Here is an 18,746-nt window from a genome sequence, read left to right as displayed (position 1 = left end):
CGGGAGAAAACAAACAGGCAGCCTATAGATGTTTGTCGGAAATAATATCTCGGGAATAAGTCGAGCATGAAGAGTGGCATAGATCTCAATTAAAGGCATTCTCTTCATCATTCGCGATATTCAATTGTTTGATTTTCTGCGCATTTGAATCTCGCCCATCAATTGATGGAGATTCATTTGGCTCGAGCCCCCACTTTTTTCTCTATATACCAGCCATGGCAATCGGATATCTCAGCTCGATGGTGACAATTTGCGCGGAAAATGTCATTTTGTCTCCTCGTGTCAGGAAATTCCAATTTTCTCCATTCATCCGCTCCCATAAAACTCTCACTCTCTCTCTCGATCATGGAGCTTAAGCAGGGAGCAAGAGATGCTCCCCCAGCCTCATTTTTACACCATATAATTCCCAAAACAGCACACTTTGATTGAATACGAGCCGCGCTGCGTGCGACGCAAAATCGGCGTGTGCCATGCGTGTAACCGAGAGAGAAATATAAACAGGAGTTAAATAATAAACAAAATTAGTTGTAAACCGTTCTTCTAGCGCTCCCCATCTCACTCCCACTCACCCACTGTGCCATCATATTGCACTGCTCTCCCGCATGAGTGTGTACGCGATGTTCAACTATTTAGAGGCACTCTTTCTGCCCGAGTATGTGTGTATTCATGCTGAATTGTAATCGAATTTCAACTTATGCTCAATTTGTAGTCAATTGTCAATGAAAAATTGGCCAGGAAAATGGGCGACAGTGGAAATTTGTGCATGGAAAAGTTGACCAATTTAGAAGGCACTGGATGTGCCTTCCATATGAAATGCCTCTCAGCACACATTATCGTGCAAGGCAGCAAACAAGTTGAGTGACGATGCGTGTGTGAGCAAAGAAAGGTATTGAAATGACACCAGAGGCGCTCTCTGGGGAGCTTTCCCCGGAGCGACACTGGGAGAAAAGCGTCCAAGAGAGAGCAATTTGTATCGATATTTTCTTTAGGATGAGATTTATGGGCATGACACTTTATGGGAGCCCCTTTTACGACATTCGGAGAGACAAGTGCGCCATTTGTTGGATTGTTCGGGAACACTTTGAGGGCCCAAAATTCATTTTGAATTGCATCTCGCTACACTTGATAAATAAATATCAGAAAGGCAAGCGCTTTTATAAGGGCGAAGAAGGTTCTACAAATTGCTATTTGCCTTGCCCTTCCTGCACACTTGATTGTACGCGATAGATTGTAGTGTCGCTGCCTACTTGGCTTCAACAAGGTCGAGCAACAGTGTTATCTTCACTCAAATTGCGCCCTGCAGCCTTCAATTTCCCTTATTGCTCTCCTAGCTGGCCAAGAACCACTGATTCTGCCCTCAGACCCTCTCTGGGCTGCCTAATGCCTGAGTTCGGGCCTCTATTTTCCATTTTTCAATGCTCAAACGCGGGAGAGCGAGCAGAGCGGAGGGGGAGTCACCGCGCGCAGCGCTCCAGTGCCCATTGCTCGAACCACCGTCAAACATGGCGTAAGGCTGCGAGTGCGAAGAAGGTTGAGTGTTTCTTCGTGAGCGATAAAGTGCGATTTTTCGTGTGACAAGTGTGACGAATTGCGTGCCAGCACGTGCGTGAGGCATTTAGGAGTGCACCTGTGCAGAAATGACGGACATTGGGGTGGTGGAGAACATCGAAACGGGGCATTTTTCGGGGACGGAAAATGACGTCGAACCTCCCTGCTCGAGAACAATGAAGGCGACTGAGGAGCCATCGGCGGCCACCAATGGAACTGGTGAGCAACAACAACAAGTTGGCGCGCCATCAGCGGAGGGTTCGCGCGCTGGCCAGGCGGAGCGCCCGAGGGGCAAGCGAAAGTGTCGGCGGGGGCGCGCCAAGGCGAAGAGGAACCAGAGCCACGTGAAGCCGTACGCGTGGAAGGTGCCCGTGGCGAACAGGCGCTCCGCCGCCAGTCACGTCCGCAGCTCCATCGTGCCATACAACACCAACAGGTTCCTCATGGAGGACCACATGCCGGAGATGCAGACGAAGGGGCGCCAGCGGGACTCCAGCTTCTCCGTGGACTCGGACGAGAACTACTTCTGCAGCCTGCCCGAGGACGAGGAGGAGTTCCTCACCAAGGAGTTCAGCAGCGTGTACGAGAACGCCAAGTGCGAGCGCCTGGACGGCCTGACCAAGAGCCAGCTCATCCAGGAGTACCTGCAGCTGGAGGCCAACTTCGAGGTGGTCAGCACGCGGCTCGCCGCCGAGACCACGCAGACACACGCCGATGCCAAAGAACGGATGCACAACTACGAGTTTCAGGACAGAATCCGCAACCTCGAGGAGCAAATCCACAAGCTCACCGAGGACAACATGGGTGAGTTTAACTCTTTCTCTGCCACTCGCAGGTTCGCGTGTTCAATGGCCTGATCCAGTTTTGCATTGGCGATTTCGCGCGTCCGCTTGATAACGAAGATAAAGCGCGATAAAATTGAAATGGTGATAATAATAACAGCAGTAAAATAGGGATTTAGAAATTATTAAAACAGCCATAAATTTGAGTGCAAGTACTTTATTGTAATTAATATGCAAAAAAGCACACGTGAAACAACATCATCGCGCTCGCTCTCTTCACTCAATCACGCAAGAGCTGTATTGTAATCAGTCGGTCGTGCGAGTTGTTCTCCGTTTTTCCTCACTTTGAGCTGTTCTTGATTTGAGCAGTGCGTCATTGATAAGGGATTTCCCTGCATTATGTAATTCTCCAGTTCCTTATCACGATGTCTCTATGATCTGATTGGCACACACTTGTTTACATTTCACTCTATCGTTTAGAGCGTCATTAACTAGTATTTCTTCGATTTTGCTTATGTTAAAATCGAACAAATCAAATGTAACTGAATATTCAAGAGATTCAAGGGTAGTTTTGCACTATAAAATTTTTGAGAAGAAAATTTTCTGTCTATAATTTCGAGCGTATCGCGAAAGTTTGAGCCATTTGTTGGCTTTTTATTTGAAGAGCCAGAACAAATTTTCTCGCAATATTAAAGCACAAATCCCAAGTGAAACTTCCAGCCAATCCCAATCGATACGCTGAGCTTTTGAGCGACACAAAGCAGACTTCCTATTTGGGGAAGTTGTTCTGAGTGCAAATGGCAGAGTGTTAGGTCGCAATTGAGAGTCTCGGCTGCAGTGAATCGGCTTTCTTGCCACTCATTGCAACGGTATTTGACTTTGTAATGTCCCACACTCTCTGGCTTTCCCACTCCATCCCGATGAGGTGTGTTTGTTGCCTAGAATGGCTGGTAAACAGCGAATGTTGTGACTCCTTGCAGATCTCAGCAGGCAGCTGGAGTTCTACCGAAGTAAGGCACCCTTGGCCAGGATGGCGTGCTCCAGCAGTGAAGACAGCGAGAGCGACAGCTCCTCCTCCAGTAGCTCGAGCAGCTCCAGCAGCAGCAGCAGTGACGGCGAAGCCACGATGCACTGTGATGAGGAGGAGGTGGGAGCCCCGAAGGTGGCGCCCCTTTGCAACGGCTACTCACATTCCCTCTCGCCGCCGCAGCACAATGGGGAGCTCCTCAATGGCCACCACGTGTCGCCCAATCCGCATTCGCCGTCGCAGTACAATTCCCTGTCGCCGCGCGGCTGAAGAGAGTCCCCCGACGATGACCTGGCAACTCCTGGACACGGCTTGCTTTAAGTTTCTCTCCTCAAACACATCGCGGAACACTCTGTGATCTCCGGGATCTCTGTTGAATTGCTGCCCCATCACATCCCACATCCCTCGAAATGCCCAAGAGAAATGTGAAACAATTGATAATAAAATTGCTTAAATTTTCTAAAGAATTTACTGCTTCTTCTTGCGCACCTTCGGCTCTGGCGCTGACGGATTCTCGCCACTGTAGAAGGTCTTCAGCAGATCCATCGCTTCGGCTGCACGCACGCCTCCGACGCACGACGGCCGCTTGTCAGCCGGAAGGGTTGCGGCCACGTTCAGCACGGTCTGACCACCGAAGCGATCGTTCACGCAGCCGAAGAGAATCTCCCGCACGTGGAGCTCACTCAGGGCGGCCAGACACATAATGCAAGGCTCCACAGTGACCACAACTGAGACTTCGCGGAAGACACAGCGGAAATCTTCGCCTGAGACGGAAAAGCACATGCGTTAATCGTAATTACAGGTAAGTTTATTACATCGGTAATTCAAGAGTGTTTCACATTTTATCCACAACTTAAAAAAAAAAATACAAATAAATTCAAAAAGACTGAAAAGTCGTTTTTCAGCTGAAATTCTAAATACTTGATTGGAATGTTTGGATATAAAACATCTTTTGTGTATGTTTATGTGATTGTTTCCGCTTCATGAATAGTTAAACATTCTGCGCAAGGCGCTCTTCTCCTGGATAACACTGTAACAACATCTCTCAAAGACTGGCAATTGAGGTACATTTATGAGTTCAACAGAAAGATTAATTCACCTTTTTCCTCTGCCATTTGCAGGACTTTATCAATGCAAATCATTTCAGCGTGTCTCGTAGCATTTTTCGTGTCATTAACTTCATTTCCACCCGTCGCTACTATCTCGCCATTGCGAATGAACAGACATCCGACGGGTACTTCTCCTCTCACTAGGGCTTCTCTGGCCTGCTTGAGCGCCTCCTCCATAAACTCCTCCATCTTCTATTGGATGCGAAATCACTGGGATTTCTTCAAGAATCTGTCGACGTCGTTCTCAATCAGCCACTTTCTTGCCTTTTCGCCCCAATTTGTGTTGTTGACACTCCTCGGGCTGGGATGTGGGAGACATTTGTGGCCTATTGAGTGATCTATGGCGTTCTGCTTGAACAGTTCCTTCACGCGATCCTCCACATAACGTCCAATTGACACGATCACGCGAGGCTCGAGCAGATTTATGGCCTCGGCAAGGCGATTGTTACAGATTTCCTGAAGCTTTCTCTTCTCCTCGCCCTAGAACAAGCACAAAAGGTCAGATTTTGGAGCACCCAAAACTGGAAAAATGACTCACTTTGAGCTCTGCTGGCGTTACATTTGCTCCGGACGACTTGAAGAATGCCAGAGGGCAGAGATTGTAGACGAAGCAATTCTCGAAGAAGTTCTCAGGTGGCCCACAGAGAGACTCCAGCAAACCCCAGAATCTCTGGCCGCTCTGTTCAGCTCGGGTGCACTTCAAACCGTCCACAGGACGCACAGCAAGTTCTCCTTCGGGCTTTTGCACGTTTCCCTCCAGTTTCATCCAATCCCTGATGGCTGGGATGTATCCGAAGGGCACCTGTGGATGAGAAACAACATGAATAATCAGTCAGACAGACTCAGGAAAGGGCAATTTACCCCAGTCTGGCACATTCCCCACGGTCCCGGATTCATGCCCACAAAAAGCACGTGCTTCTGTCCTGTCAGGAACTTCCTCATGTAGGCGCAGTGCAGCTCAGAAGCGTACTCCACTGGATTGTACACAGCGGCCACAGGCCCACCAAATTTCAACCCCCTCAGCTGGGCATTCATGCGAATCTCAATATCGTACAATTTCTTCCACAGCGGAATGTTGTTTGAGGTTATGTCACCGTCAACCTTCGCTTCTTTGATTTCCGGCTCTGTCACTGCAGTTTCCTTTGGCGCCGATGCCCCGTCGACTTCATCGATACCTGAGCGATTTCTCTTGAGTTTCCTGCGCAGCATTTTGCGGAAAATTACCTGGAAATGAGGATTATCGCGATGCCAGACCCAAAACACAAAAGCACACTGACAGAGTGGAACTTTCGGAAATGCGCCTTTTTCCTCCGGAATGTGGGATATTTTGAAAATTTCCCTTATCACAGACTCACACCCAAACACTATTTCGAAGCGACCTCGTGCGGAATGTGACCGAGAATCGAATTCTTCGAATCTCATGTTGACTTTGAGGGATTCCCCTAAACTAGAAAATAACACTGGCACATCTCCAATAAATTTATAAATTTCATCTCAAATAGATTTTTATTTGCATTTCTTTTCTTATAAATGCACATTCACACTATTTACATTACACTGTCAATTGATCGATTTTATTTTCTCATTATGGCGACTTTCGTTTGATTAACTAACCTAGTGAGTACCTTAAAATTGCAGCACGACTTTCGCTGAATTCTTGTGAAAAATACTCGGGATCGAATGGATCAGAAAGAGTCTCAATAAAATGAAAGTCGATGAGCACGTAAATACACATTATAAATACCCCAACACCGGAAGTTGTCCCAAAAAAGGCCAAGTTCAGCGCTCGAGAGCTTCCACGAACGAGGTGATCTCGAACGGAACAAGAGCTTTTCATTTTCATTTTAGCAGATATAGTTGATAATAGTAAATCAGTTCAAAGTGGTCGTTGATACTTAACAATTAATTCGCGTGGCTCTAGCCACAACGTCCTGACTTGAAATTGACGAAACTACCTAATGGCCTATCTCGCTAGGAAATCTTCTCTTATCTATATTCGCAGGCTTCGACCTCGTCCAAGGTTGATCCACTCCACAGGAATTCTGTTGCGGTCATCGAATGTGTTGATTCGACAATTGGGAATCCTGGCGGGCTTCTCACAACGTCTGCTCACGTGCCAATAGGCGTATCCCTTCGGGCACCTGTACAGCGTTCCCTCGAGCTTCGTGTCCCTCCCCATTCGACCACACTTAACGAAGTAGTTACTGCATGCGGCATCCTCAAAGGCAAAGAAGCCTTCGTTGGGGCACAGTTTCTTTGCTCGCTTGAGCTGAATCTGTAAGAAGAATTACACATTTAGTGGAATAATCACAGCTGAAATCACAATCAATCTACCGATGATCGCTTCGTGGCGAGTCCACGCAAAGATCTCTCTGACGGTGACGATTGGCATGGAGTTGTCTGATCTGGAGGCAAGCACTGAGTCTCCTCTTCATCGTATACAGTTCCATTTGGACAACTAAACACTGCTATGTTGTAGTCCTTGCTTCCCTCTTGTTGAGTGCATTGATAGAAATCGTTACAGTTCTCTGGGTGACGCCTGAATCCTGTGGGGCATACAAAGTACGCCTGTCCACTTTCCAATGGTGGGCATGATGAATCCTGTGGTGACTCTGTGGTACTTTCAGTTGTTGTTTCATCTGTCGTAGTGGATTGCTCTGTAGTTGTTTCATCGGTTGTAGTTGATTGCTCTGTAGTCGTTGATTCATCAGTTGTTGTGGATTGCTCCGTTGTAGTTGTTTCATCGGTTGTCGTTGATTGCTCTGTAGTCGTTGATTCATCAGTTGTTGTGGATTGCTCCGTTGTAGTTGTTTCATCTGTTGTCGTTGATTGCTCAGTTGTCGTTGATTCTTCAGTTGTGGTGGATTGCTCAGTTGTTGTTGTTTCGTCTGTTGTGGTTGATTGCTCTGTAGTCGTTGTTTCTTCAGTAGTGGTGGATTGCTCGGTTGTTGTAGATTGCTCTGTAGTCGTTGATTCTTCAGTTGTGGTTGATTGTTCCGTTGTGGTGGATTGCTCAGTAGTCGTTGATTCTTCAGTTGTTGTAGATTGTTCTGTTGTGGTTGATTCCTCTGTAGTTGTCGATTGCTCTGTGGTTGTTGATTGTTCTGTCGTTGTTGTTTCATCAGTCGTTGCTTCGGTTGTTGTTGACTGCTCGGTTGTAGTAGTTTGCTCTGTAGTTGTTGATTCTTCAGTCGTAGTGGATTGTTCTGTGGTTGTTGATTGCTCTGTAGTTGTTGATTCTTCAGTTGTGGTGGATTGTTCTGTTGTAGTGGATTGTTCTGTTGTTGTCGATTCCTCCGTTGTAGTTGACTGTTCTGTCGTAGTTGACTGTTCCGTTGTAGTTTGCTCGGAAGAAGATGTCGTAGTGGATTCAGTCGTACTATCGGTGACTTGATTTTCTGCAGGCGGTGGTGTTTTGCAGTTTCTCGGCGGTTGAACACTCTCTGGATAATTGCAAGTCTGTAAGGCCGGATCCCAAATAGTGCCTTCTCCACACTCAAAGTGATATAACGAGAATTTCTCTCCGTTGTTCTCCCAATCAACGCATCGATAGAATTTCTTACAGTCATCAGGATTCGGGAAGAAACCGGCTGTTTCGCACTTAATCTCGCTTGTTGCATTTCCACATGGTGGTTCCGATGAAGATTGTGTTGTTGATTCAGTACTTGATGAAGAACTTGTTGTAGTCGAGGAAGTAGTTGTTGATGACTGTGTTGTTGTGGTACTAGATGTAGTTGAGGCTGTTGTGGTACTAGATGTGGTTGAGGCTGTTGTTGTAGTACTTTCTGGAGGTGCTGATGACGACGAACTGCTGGTTGGTGTGGATTCCGTACTGGAAGATGATGATGTAGTTGTGCTTGGTGGAGCTGACGATGATCCTGATTGATTTTGACAGGTTGGGACATCTTTCTCATGATTACATGTTTGCAGTTGATCGTCCCATGCAGTTCCTTCTCCACACACAAAGTCATGTTTTGTATATCCACCATTTCCGTCATCAACGCATCGGTAGAACTTGTGGCAATCATTAGGATCTCCGAAGAATCCTTCCCTTTCGCATGTTCCAGTCGAAGGAGAGGATGTTGTAGAGGATGAAGAAGGTGGTGCACTCGTTGTGCTACTGCTGGTTGTTGTTTGTTGCTGTGTGCTTGTGGTCTGAGGTGGAGCACTGGAGGACGACTGTGTTGTCGTAGTGGAACTTGGTGGGGCCGATGTAGTACTTTCAGACGGTGCCGCAGAACTACTAGATGTGGTCGTGCTTGATGGTGGAGCTGACGAAGATGAAGATGGAGGACTTGATGTTCCTCCATTGCATCGTTCAACGGAATCTTCGTGGTTACAAGTCTGTGCTGTCTCGTCCCATGCTGTTCCCTGACCACATGTGAAGTCGTATCTCGTGTATCCACCTTGGCCATCACTTACGCATCTATAGAATTTGTGACAATCTTTTGGATCAGCCATAAAGCCTTCGCCTTTACATTCCGTACCGGCCGGTTGTGAGCTGGTGGCTGTAGTTGACTCCGTTTTACAGGGAGGCGTGGTTGATTCAGTGGCAGCAGATGAAGATCCAGGCTCCTTTGTTGCCTCAGATGTACCAGTTGTGGTGGTGGTAGATGGTGTCGTGGAACTAGTTTGACTCTCAGTAGGCTGTGAACTTGATGAAGATCCTTCGGGCTGTGGTGTTGATGAACTTCCAGAAGATGATCCTGTGCCGCAAGGCGGAGCACTATCAGATGGGTAATTGCAGGTTGTTGTTGCTGTATCCCACACAGTTCCTTCAGCGCACGTAAAGTTGTATCGAGTGTAACCTCCATTTCCATCATCTACACATCTGTAGAAGTTTCTGCAGTTACTCTCATCAGGGTAGAATCCTTCTTCGTGGCATTGTCCATCGGATGATGGTGGTTTGGACGTTGTAGACTGTGTTGCTTGAGATGATGTAGTTGATGCAGTAGTGGTAGTACTTGCTGTGGTAGTACTTGCAGTGGTAGTGCTTGCAGTGGTGGTACTTGCAGTGGTGGTTGATGATGAGGAAGCTGCGGTAGTTGTTGACGAAGGCGCCTGAGAGGAAGTGGAAGCTGGTGCCGATGTGCTTGTTTCTCCCCCTGATCCTGAATCTGTATTAGATCCTGTTCCACACTTGGGATCCTTGACCGCCCACGCGTGGTTGCAAGTGTCTTGCGTGCTATCCCACACAGTTCCTTCAGCGCAAGTGAAATTATATCTATCGTATCCGCCTTTGCCATTGTCTACACAGCGGTAGAACTTGCGACAATCCTCAGGATCGCCCATAAATCCGTCTCTTTCACACTGTCCCGATGAACTTGATCCATCGGATCCTGAGCTTTCTTGGCCACTGCCAGTAGATGTAGTATTACTAGAACTGGAAGAACCACTTTCTGAAGTAGATCCAGAAGATGACTGACTGCTGTCCGTTGAAGAGCTACTTGAACTTTCTGATCCCGAAGACGATTGACTGCTTGTTTCTTCTGATGTTGAAGAACTTTGATTGCTCGATCCGGACGAGGTTTCACTGCTAGTTTGATTCGAAGAACTGCTCTCCGAGCCGGAGCTTGACGATGTCTCACTGTTACTTTGATCCGTAGATGAACTACTAGAAGAGCTCTCAGATCCTGATGAACTACTAGATGAGCTCTCAGATCCGGATGAAGATTCACTACCAGATTGTTGAGATTCACTCGTAGAACTGCTACTTTCAGATCCTGAACTTGTGGAGGATTGACTCTGTTCGCTCTCTGATCCTGATGAAGTCTGGCTGCTGGTTTGTTCTGATCCTGATGATGAACTGCTACTTGACGATTCTGATCCAGATTGACTACTCTCAGAAGTAGAAGATGACGAGGTAGAGTTGCTTTGCTCAGTAGAAGATTGGCTAGTAGACGAGGAAGAGCTGCTGCTAGAAGAACTGCTAGAGGAACTGCTGGAGGAACTGCTTGAGGAACTGCTAGAAGAGCTACTCGAAGAGCTGCTAGAGGAGCTGCTAGATGAGCTACTTGAAGTGCTGCTGGTATTTTGTGAGGAAGATGACGTCATGCTGGAGGACGAAGTACTGTAATATTCGTCACTCATGGTGGTAGAAGCACGTCCGCCGCAACTCTCCACCAGATACTCATGGTTGCATCCTTGAATGTTTTGATCCCATGCAGTGCCTGCGCCACACGTGAATTCGTAGCGTCTGTAAGTTCCATCCTCGTTGGATACACACTGGTAGAATTTGTGGCAATCCGTCGGATGCTCGATGTAGCCATCACTCTTGCAGAGACCCTCGTTGTCGTTGGTGTCCGGGACAGGCTCAGCGTCTGGCTCTGGCTCAGCTGTCGGTTCCTGGGAGTGGCTGGGCTTTGGAGTGGTGGAGGTCGTTGTGGTGGTAGTGGTGGTGGTGGTTGTAGTCGTCGATGAGGATGGGGCGTCCTGTTGCTCGGATTCCGGGTCAACGGAGTTCGACGCCGGACCACATTTCTCGTTGTCAGCATCGCTGGGATGGACACACACATTGTTGGTCGACGAGAAGACGGTTCCCGGGCCACAGAGGAAGGAGTAGTCTGTTAGTCCTCCATTGCCATTGTCGACGCAGCGATGGAAGACGGCACAGTCGTCGGGGTCTGGGTGGAATCCCTCACCCTCGCACTTGAATGACTCTGGAAGAATGCGAAAGAAAGAGAAAAGTGGTTGAAAATACTTGTGGCGATAGTCTATTGACTTTATTGTCTGTCTATGGCGAGAGTGAAGTCAATAAAATAGTGGGATTAAACGTGAAAGTCAACATTTGGTGATATTTTGTGGAATCATCCTCTGGGACTCCGTGCAGGCATGGAGTGGATGTACGGAGGTGGTGTGGACACTCAACAAATGGAAATATGCAAATGGTCAGATTTTACGACAGTAATCATGATATTTTCTCAACTTCACCCATAATAATCTAAAATGCTTCTAAGTTGGTGCCAAGCACACTCCTGAGCTCGGCATATTCTTCTCGCAGGACGGAAGGTATTTGATATTCCCAAGAGATGGTTGGTGGGTGGAAGATTTTTCACCTGGCCACCTAAACACTCGCTCTTGCCTTCACAGCACAGACGAGAGGGAGATACAGATGAGGATGGAGAGAAGAGACATTTTGAATTAATAAGCAATTGTGAAAGGAATTTATGGAGCATGGACAGAGTTGGCAAAACTTGCACTTCAGCCACACCTTGAGCTGAGCTTTTTATTCACTTCCCATCGCCGGTGGTGGAGTCAGCAGTGCCTCGTGGATGAGTCTCTGGTGACACGGGGAGATGATTAGTCGTAAACAATTGACAGTGGCGGCGCTTTGGGAATATGGCTTTAGTTCTTCCACCCTCTTCGAATGCGAGCTTAAGCGTGGAGTGATGGGTGTTTTATGGACCAAGTGGGAGCGCTAGACGATGCCTCGAGGACTTATCTTAATTGAGACAACTTCTTATCCTCACATTCATGCCATAATCATTTTCTTCCTCCCAACCAGCCACAATATTCCTGGTGAGACTCAGTGCAGTCCCCATGCAAATCAACCGCCACTCCAGGTGGGTTTGCCAGCGAACATCAAAGGCACAATATAACAGGAGATTGCTAATGTCGTGTGCAATTTGATAAATTGCCCCTCACATCTTCTGACTGTCTCAAACACCAGACTGTTCTGCAGTTTAGTTCACAGATCCAAAAGCAATTTTGAATTGTTACAATTAGAGAGACTAGAGCTTTGCACGCAACCATAAAAACTGATTTGGCATAAGAAGCAATAAAAGTGCACCCTTTTCTCAGTACAACACTTCCACCTATTATTTCCTCTAACTCGCAACTTTTATTTATGCAACAGTTCTTGATCAGAGAAGGCAATCTTTCTTCACAATTCCTTTGATATCTTCAACACCTCATCAAATAGTTTCTAATTAAAATTTAATTGTAGCAAATTGTGCACCTCTACCTAATGAATTTATTCATCTTATGTGACAAACAAATCGTATCTTGCTCTTCTTTATTTATTGATAGTAAAGTCTGAAATGGCAAAGCACCGCCACGATTCAGCAGTGGTATTCAATTGCAATTCATGCAAATCTCACTTGAATTTGCACTCCCTTGGTGCTGCTATGCAACTCTAAATCTTCTTTAATTGGCATTTTACAGGAAATATTTAATTGAAGGCATCGCTTGCATTTTCAACTGATTCCCTTTTAAACCCATCCCATCGTTGTTTTCCAACGGTTTGCACGCACTTTTGATGCAGATAAAATGGTAATTTTTTTTTTGTGTTCTCCCTTTAAGATCATACTTGTAGATGCAAATGTTTTGCACCTTCTTAGATGAGAAGATCATAGATGCGGAGACTCTTATGAGTGTGAAAAATTAACAAGCCGAGTCATAGCCTTTAATTGACTCATTGATCGACATGCAACATTGTATTCTCAAATTGCATTGTACAATAAATTGATTTCATGGCTTGATAAGTCACTGCAAGCTAATTAAACACTCTGTGGACATTATTTGCTTGTTCAACACATAGACAGCAGGCGTAATGCAATGGTTCACTTTGGAGCTTAATTAAAATTCGAATTTGGAACTAATAATGAAATGGTAAAGAGTGAGAATGGTGAATTTTTGCGGGATAAATTAGGCTGGAAAATGAGTAAGAGGAAAGTTGGACATGTGAAATTGGGGCGCATCATAAAGTGACTGAAATGGTGGAATTTGTCGTAAAGTGACATAAAATAATTCGACATATTTGCATATCTAGCAAATTTTATTTTACTACTTCTACGCGAAAGAATTTGCTGGCAAGACAAGTATGGGAATATCACGGACACAATTTGTCCAGAGGGATAGCCACGGAGAATGTCACTCTGGGCTATTTGGAAGTAATTACCATGTCTTGCAGTGTGAAAAACCATTGGAATTTATACGTGAATTAATGCTGCAGAGATAAATAATTTATATTTTTAGGGGTTTGTCACACTTTCCACTCAATTTTTGGGCATATTTTTCCTTTCATTCCGGTTTATTTCGGGTTTTTGAGTTTTGTGAAATCTTCTAAATGAATGGAACCGTAAAAGAACCGTGAAAACATTTAAGGAAACGTTATGGGTGAAAATTAAGTAGACATAAATCACCTTTATCGAGAGGCAGAATAAATTATGCAAATCATTGCTGAATAGCAGAAAAGAATAGACATCTTTTCGACCTAAATACTTGGCGGATATAAATAAAGTCCTGTTATGGGAAAACTAGTTGGTGGGATGATGGAAGTGTAGCGCCTCTGGAGATTAAAGGAGCTGCGGGCGAGAAATGGGGTGAAACTAATTACTTTTGATTGACTGGGCGAGAATTTAGCCTCATTCACAGTTGCAGTGTGAAAAGTGGCCGAACCATCTGGTGGTGGAGTCTATCAAAACAGACATTGCGAAGGTGTTCCAATCTAGATCTCGAATGCCATTTGTCTCGGGCCATAATCCTGATGACATTGTCACTTTTCCCATTTAAACCTGCCACATGAAATGCGAGAGAGAGAGAGATTTGAGCGCTAGAGGCTGGACAGCGAAACGCTGAGAAGACCCTGAAATAGCATCAGTACTGACCAGTCGCAATGTCAAGTGCGTTGGGGCCGGTTTGAGCTGAGTGGCCAGTTGGACGAAAATCTGTGTGCGTGGACGAGGTGAGTCGCAACAATACACTGGCGCTGTTTTGCCATTCGCGGCGCTGACGCTGGATCGCAGCCTCGCCAAAGTGGGCAGTTCAATCGCCGATTTATCTGCTCGTTCCTCTTCTGAATCTTCTGCCGAGGAGCCAGGCACCTTCTCACCACTGACACCAATACACCGAGACAGGACTTTTACTGAAACTCCTTGTTTTTCCTCAAGTATTTCTTTCTTTTTCGCATTCCTGATCAAGACAGACGATTGCTTCAAAGAGGGAATGAGTGGAGAAATCGCAACGTCTTGAATTTTTAGTGGTCACTGTTTGTGTAGCCAAAGCACTGGTGTGTGAGTAACTTAATCTCTAATGCCATGAGAAGTGTGTTATTTATGAGGATATTGCGCGGGTCAAACACCTTGCAAATTTTGCCTATATCTCTTTCCTGTTTGCCGACTTCTGGTTGTGGGCGCGGAAGAAGGCGAGGAACTTATCGGAATTTTAATGAAATCACCTCTCCCGTCCACTAATCCAAACCGTGTGCGACTGTGGGAATCACCGAATACAATCAAATCTATTTGGAGCAATGGCAAAAAAGAGAGTCTCACTGCTTTAGTTGTGTTGAAATTCTCTGGGTTGATTGTTCTGTGAAGGTAAAACTGAGAATGGGAAAAGCTCTCTTTCCTGTGTTATCTGATGGCGAAAAGAAGAATCAAAAACTATAAATATTGCACCCTGTCAGGTGGAGTTTCTCCTCGACATTGTTATTTCTTAATCACTTCCCAATCCCTCTCGGTCTGCGCGTTGGTCAGCAGCAAGCATCCAGGAAAGGTGAAATAGGAGAACAATAGAGTTCATTGGAAATTGAAGTCAATTGACTTGCAGTCTTGCGAAGAAGCTCTGCCGATTTCGAAGCGATAGGAGAGGACAGAAAAAAGGGTCTCAAATTGCTTTTTAATTTACAGTTCAATGCCGGAATTGATGGTGAGGGAGAAGATTGCTCAGATAGCGCGGCAACTGCTCATCCATTTTCAGGACGTCACTGTAATTTATCTTCCAGTCCATATCACTAAATGCGTCGACGGGAATAATGATATTCTCGAATGGGGGGGGGAGAATATGATAATTGTGTCTTCTCCTTTTTCTCATTCCCCCACAATTTTCCCGATGTCCCGCAGAAAAGAAATCAGACAGGATAATTGTATGCTTGAGTGTGGCGAAAAGAAAACATCCTGCCACATTGTCCGACATAATGCTGTAATGATAGCACCATGCTAAGTGAATTCACATTAAAAGGCTGCTTCGCGACCTTGACAATCGTTTATCGTGGATGAAAAAAAAACATCCCCAGAAGGAGAATCGATTATTGGGATTACATACAATTTGTCCCAATTATCCAATAGGTTGGAATCATCGCAATTTATTACCTTTCTTGCACTGACTTTTCACCATGCGTGTCTGCCAAGTGTTCTAAAACGATCAATTGGAATTTTTCTCGTATTTGCAGCTACTGTTTGCTCACATTTTTTGCCACTTCTTCTCGTCCATCAGTTCAACATTGCTGATGCATAGTGATTACATTAAAAGGCTAATAAATCAGTGGATTTGATGCTGTGAAAACAGTGTAATTGTTCGCTTCTGGAACTTGGCATGGCGATGGAGAGTGAAATTCAGCTTTGCCTCTGTATTTTCAGCGCTTTGTGGTTTGAAATTTTGTGTGAAATTTCAACGTTAGCAATTATCTCTAAACTCTAAGAATTAGTTTCAATCACTGGCCGTTTCAGTTTTCTCTGTATGTGGAAGAAGACAGAGAAATTGCACGCCCCATTGACTGCAATCGCTTGATTCATGGGACAATTGCAAGCCAAGAGCGATCATCTCGATTGACAATCGACTCTCGGCTGAGCTATCAAGTGAGATAAACTGGGGTGGATGGATGGATCTTTCTCAGCTTTGATGTCTCATGTCAGGTCAAATCGTCTATATTGTTTCATGTGTGATGTGTCAGCTCCTGATCTTCCAGTTTCTCTGCGCCCATCAGAGAGTATGGCTTGTATATTTATCGATGATTGTCGCATAGAGTTATAGATGCCGCATTTAACGTAAAAGTGCCATTGCATGTGAGATGCATTTTGAGCGCGACACATTGCACGACAAGGAGGCACTCAAGGAGGTCTGCACCATCCTTGGCAGCCTCCATTTGGGATGCCATGAGAGAGATGGAGATCCGGTGGAATGTGCTCTGGCCATTTCGCGCTTTGATAAATGGTTTCGAGGAATTTTTGCATTTAATGAGGCAATCTGTTTTCTTCACTTCCATCCTCGTATTGTTGGCATCATGAGTGTGTGTTTGTGTGTGCGAAGGGACGATGGAGAAGGTAGGAAAAATTATTATTTATTGTAATCTCATGGAGATAGTGCAAAGGAGGAAGAAGGTGCGATAACATATGGGTTCAATTGATGTGCCAACTCTTCCCCGAAAGAAGAAAAAAAGACCACCACACTGTCGCCATTAGAGGAGATCCCAGAGGTGTTTGGCGCGATAAAGAGAAAAGACCCGGGAATTGGCTACAAGGGAGTTCCCGTGGAAAAAACGTCGCACAGCTCCAGAGAGGAGAAAGATTACAAAAAGTGATTATGCCTGGGCTTTTATAAATTGTCTGATTTAATCACAATGTTTTCCCCGGCAAAAAGGGGGAAAAAACGCGACCGCGTCGAGCAAAAAAATATTACACCAAAGTCATAATCTCGATGCTCCAGGATAATTTATAATGTATTCCACTCATCTGCAGCCACAGCGAATTGATAATGCTCAGATGCGAGGCATATAAAGAATATCTTGTCTTGTCTTGACCACCTCATAAAGTGGTCAGTAGCCCTCTCACGGGGAGATGAGCACAAGGAATCCGGTTGACCAGTGAGTTCAATTCACTTTTTACCAGACGCACATTTGCAAGTACATTTTTCACTGATGCATATGCTTCATCGTGGGGAGAAACTCACCTTTCGTGTTCTTCCCAAGCTCTACTTTTTATTCTACATCCACACTCGCCGGCTCTCGAGAGGAGAAAATATCTTCCAATTCGCCTCTATCGACAACATAAATTAACACCGGCTCTCCTATATATAGAGAGCGTGTTTTGCTCTGCAATATCTCGGTGTTTTAATTTTCAAAATAAGATGAATGGCTAGTGGAAGTTTTCACACAAGAACGCCAGTCTCGTTTGAGAATCTTGCAGGCAAAGAGGATTGCGAGAAGAACAAATTTACTATCTAAGGGAAAAACAGACATTTTACTTGGAGAATAATTTCTCTTTCAAAGTCGAGAGAGAAACCACTTCAGCCTGAATGTAGAAACGAGTTTAGAATTCAGCAATAATTTAGTAATTTGGCCAAAATAGTCGTGGGCATTTCCTCTCTCAGGCGAGATAATTTATTGACGGTCAAAAATCCTATATAATCATAGTCAGATCACCTTAATTCATAGTAAAAAAAATCCCACACAGCAGTAAAGAGTCCAATGGAAGTATATAGCAATCATTAAGCATCAATATTGTGATTCACGGAGCGTCATAAAATACGAGGCACAATAAAAGAATTCGCTTGAGATCATGGCTGAAAAGTCACAAACTTAATTCAGATATTTCCAAGCACTATTAATCGATTTAGTGCTATTTTTCGAGATATTCTGAGAAAGTTCATCTCATAAATATTACAAAAGTGTAAAAAAAAAAGTGCGAGAATTTTATTGGGTTCTTAACTTTATGTTCAACATTACCCTATAATTGCTTTCAGCTCGACTACAATGGGAAAACTCCTCTTCAAGATTCTATACGTCTGAAACTTTCACTTGAAATAACTCACCCTTGATTGAGCGATGAAAATTTTACGCGATGTTGCATAAAATCAATCGATAGTAATAAGGCGAGCGAAAGGCGCTTTTATGACTTAATTGAATTTCTATTGCATGGAGAAAGTTCGATAATAGAAAAGGTGTTAAATGCCTTGTCACTTTTGAAAACGATTGCCATCAATGGCGAATAGTTTTCTAAGGGACGCGATGATGATGAAAACAAAAGTTTTCTCGTGTGTTTTCACGTGAGAGTCTGCAGTGAGAAAATAAATTGGAAAACACGATAAAGTACCCAAACCGAGACTCACCTTGTGCTGAGGTCGTTCTCAAGAGAGCCAGAGTGAGGATGGCACAGAAGGCAAATTTGAGCGGCAGTGGAGGCGCCATGTCTTCGCAGTTCCGTCACAATTACCCTGGGAGGAGGCAAAAGGTGTCCTTAGGCGGACGGGAGGTCCTTGTTTGTGTGCTTTCAGGCCAATTTGGTGTGCTCTACAAATAAATTATAAGAGAAAAAAGGTATGTTTTGCAAATTACTGGCCATTTCAATGAGATTTGCTGACGTTTTTTAGTCATTGTTTGTGTATTTTTCATGTGAATTGTTTGCTGAAATCTGCCACATTTGGACAGCATGCAGAACGCACACATATATTTTATGCAATTATCCATCGCTTCAGTTTCATTCAAACGAAATTTGACGCACAAGGAGAGATGATAAAAAAAATTAAAATGGTGCAACAAAGACTGTCATAAATAATTATGATGAT

The 18,746-nt window shown here is 44.9% G+C and overlaps 4 protein-coding genes across 4 annotated transcripts; 1 reads left to right on the top strand and 3 right to left on the bottom strand.

The window, feature by feature from the left end:
- Positions 1–1,461: 1,461 nt before the first annotated feature.
- On the top strand, positions 1,462–3,824 carry LOC132257634 (protein HEXIM1). Its single transcript, XM_059754621.1, has 2 exons — positions 1,462–2,352; positions 3,311–3,824. The coding sequence occupies exons 1-2, from the start codon at positions 1,638–1,640 to the stop codon at positions 3,625–3,627; spliced, it is 1,032 nt and encodes a 343-aa protein (XP_059610604.1). The 5' UTR covers positions 1,462–1,637; the 3' UTR covers positions 3,628–3,824.
- Positions 3,818–4,655, bottom strand: LOC132257635 (tRNA-specific adenosine deaminase 2). The gene is made up of 2 exons (XM_059754623.1): positions 4,457–4,655; positions 3,818–4,121 (listed from the first exon to the last, which is right to left on the bottom strand). Exons 1-2 carry the CDS (start codon positions 4,653–4,655, stop codon positions 3,826–3,828), a joined length of 495 nt encoding a protein of 164 aa, XP_059610606.1. The 3' UTR covers positions 3,818–3,825.
- An 18-nt stretch (positions 4,656–4,673) lies between these two features.
- LOC132257636 (single-strand selective monofunctional uracil DNA glycosylase) lies at positions 4,674–5,849 on the bottom strand. Its single transcript, XM_059754624.1, has 3 exons — positions 5,328–5,849; positions 5,005–5,268; positions 4,674–4,946 (listed from the first exon to the last, which is right to left on the bottom strand). The coding sequence occupies exons 1-3, from the start codon at positions 5,673–5,675 to the stop codon at positions 4,674–4,676; spliced, it is 885 nt and encodes a 294-aa protein (XP_059610607.1). The 5' UTR covers positions 5,676–5,849.
- A 120-nt stretch (positions 5,850–5,969) lies between these two features.
- LOC132257904 (serine-rich adhesin for platelets) lies at positions 5,970–18,369 on the bottom strand. The gene is made up of 6 exons (XM_059754960.1): positions 18,291–18,369; positions 14,667–14,703; positions 14,075–14,378; positions 13,689–13,881; positions 6,801–11,125; positions 5,970–6,741 (listed from the first exon to the last, which is right to left on the bottom strand). The coding sequence occupies exons 1-6, from the start codon at positions 18,367–18,369 to the stop codon at positions 6,457–6,459; spliced, it is 5,223 nt and encodes a 1,740-aa protein (XP_059610943.1). The 3' UTR covers positions 5,970–6,456.
- Between the last annotated feature and the right edge of the window lie 377 nt (positions 18,370–18,746).

Source organism: Phlebotomus argentipes, unplaced genomic scaffold (genome assembly GCF_947086385.1).
Source record: "Phlebotomus argentipes unplaced genomic scaffold, Phlebotomus argentipes genome assembly scaffold_4, whole genome shotgun sequence".
Classification (NCBI taxonomy): domain Eukaryota; kingdom Metazoa; phylum Arthropoda; class Insecta; order Diptera; family Psychodidae; genus Phlebotomus; species Phlebotomus argentipes.
Note: the sequence above shows the minus strand (reverse complement) of the source record. Positions and strands in the feature narration are given on the sequence as shown.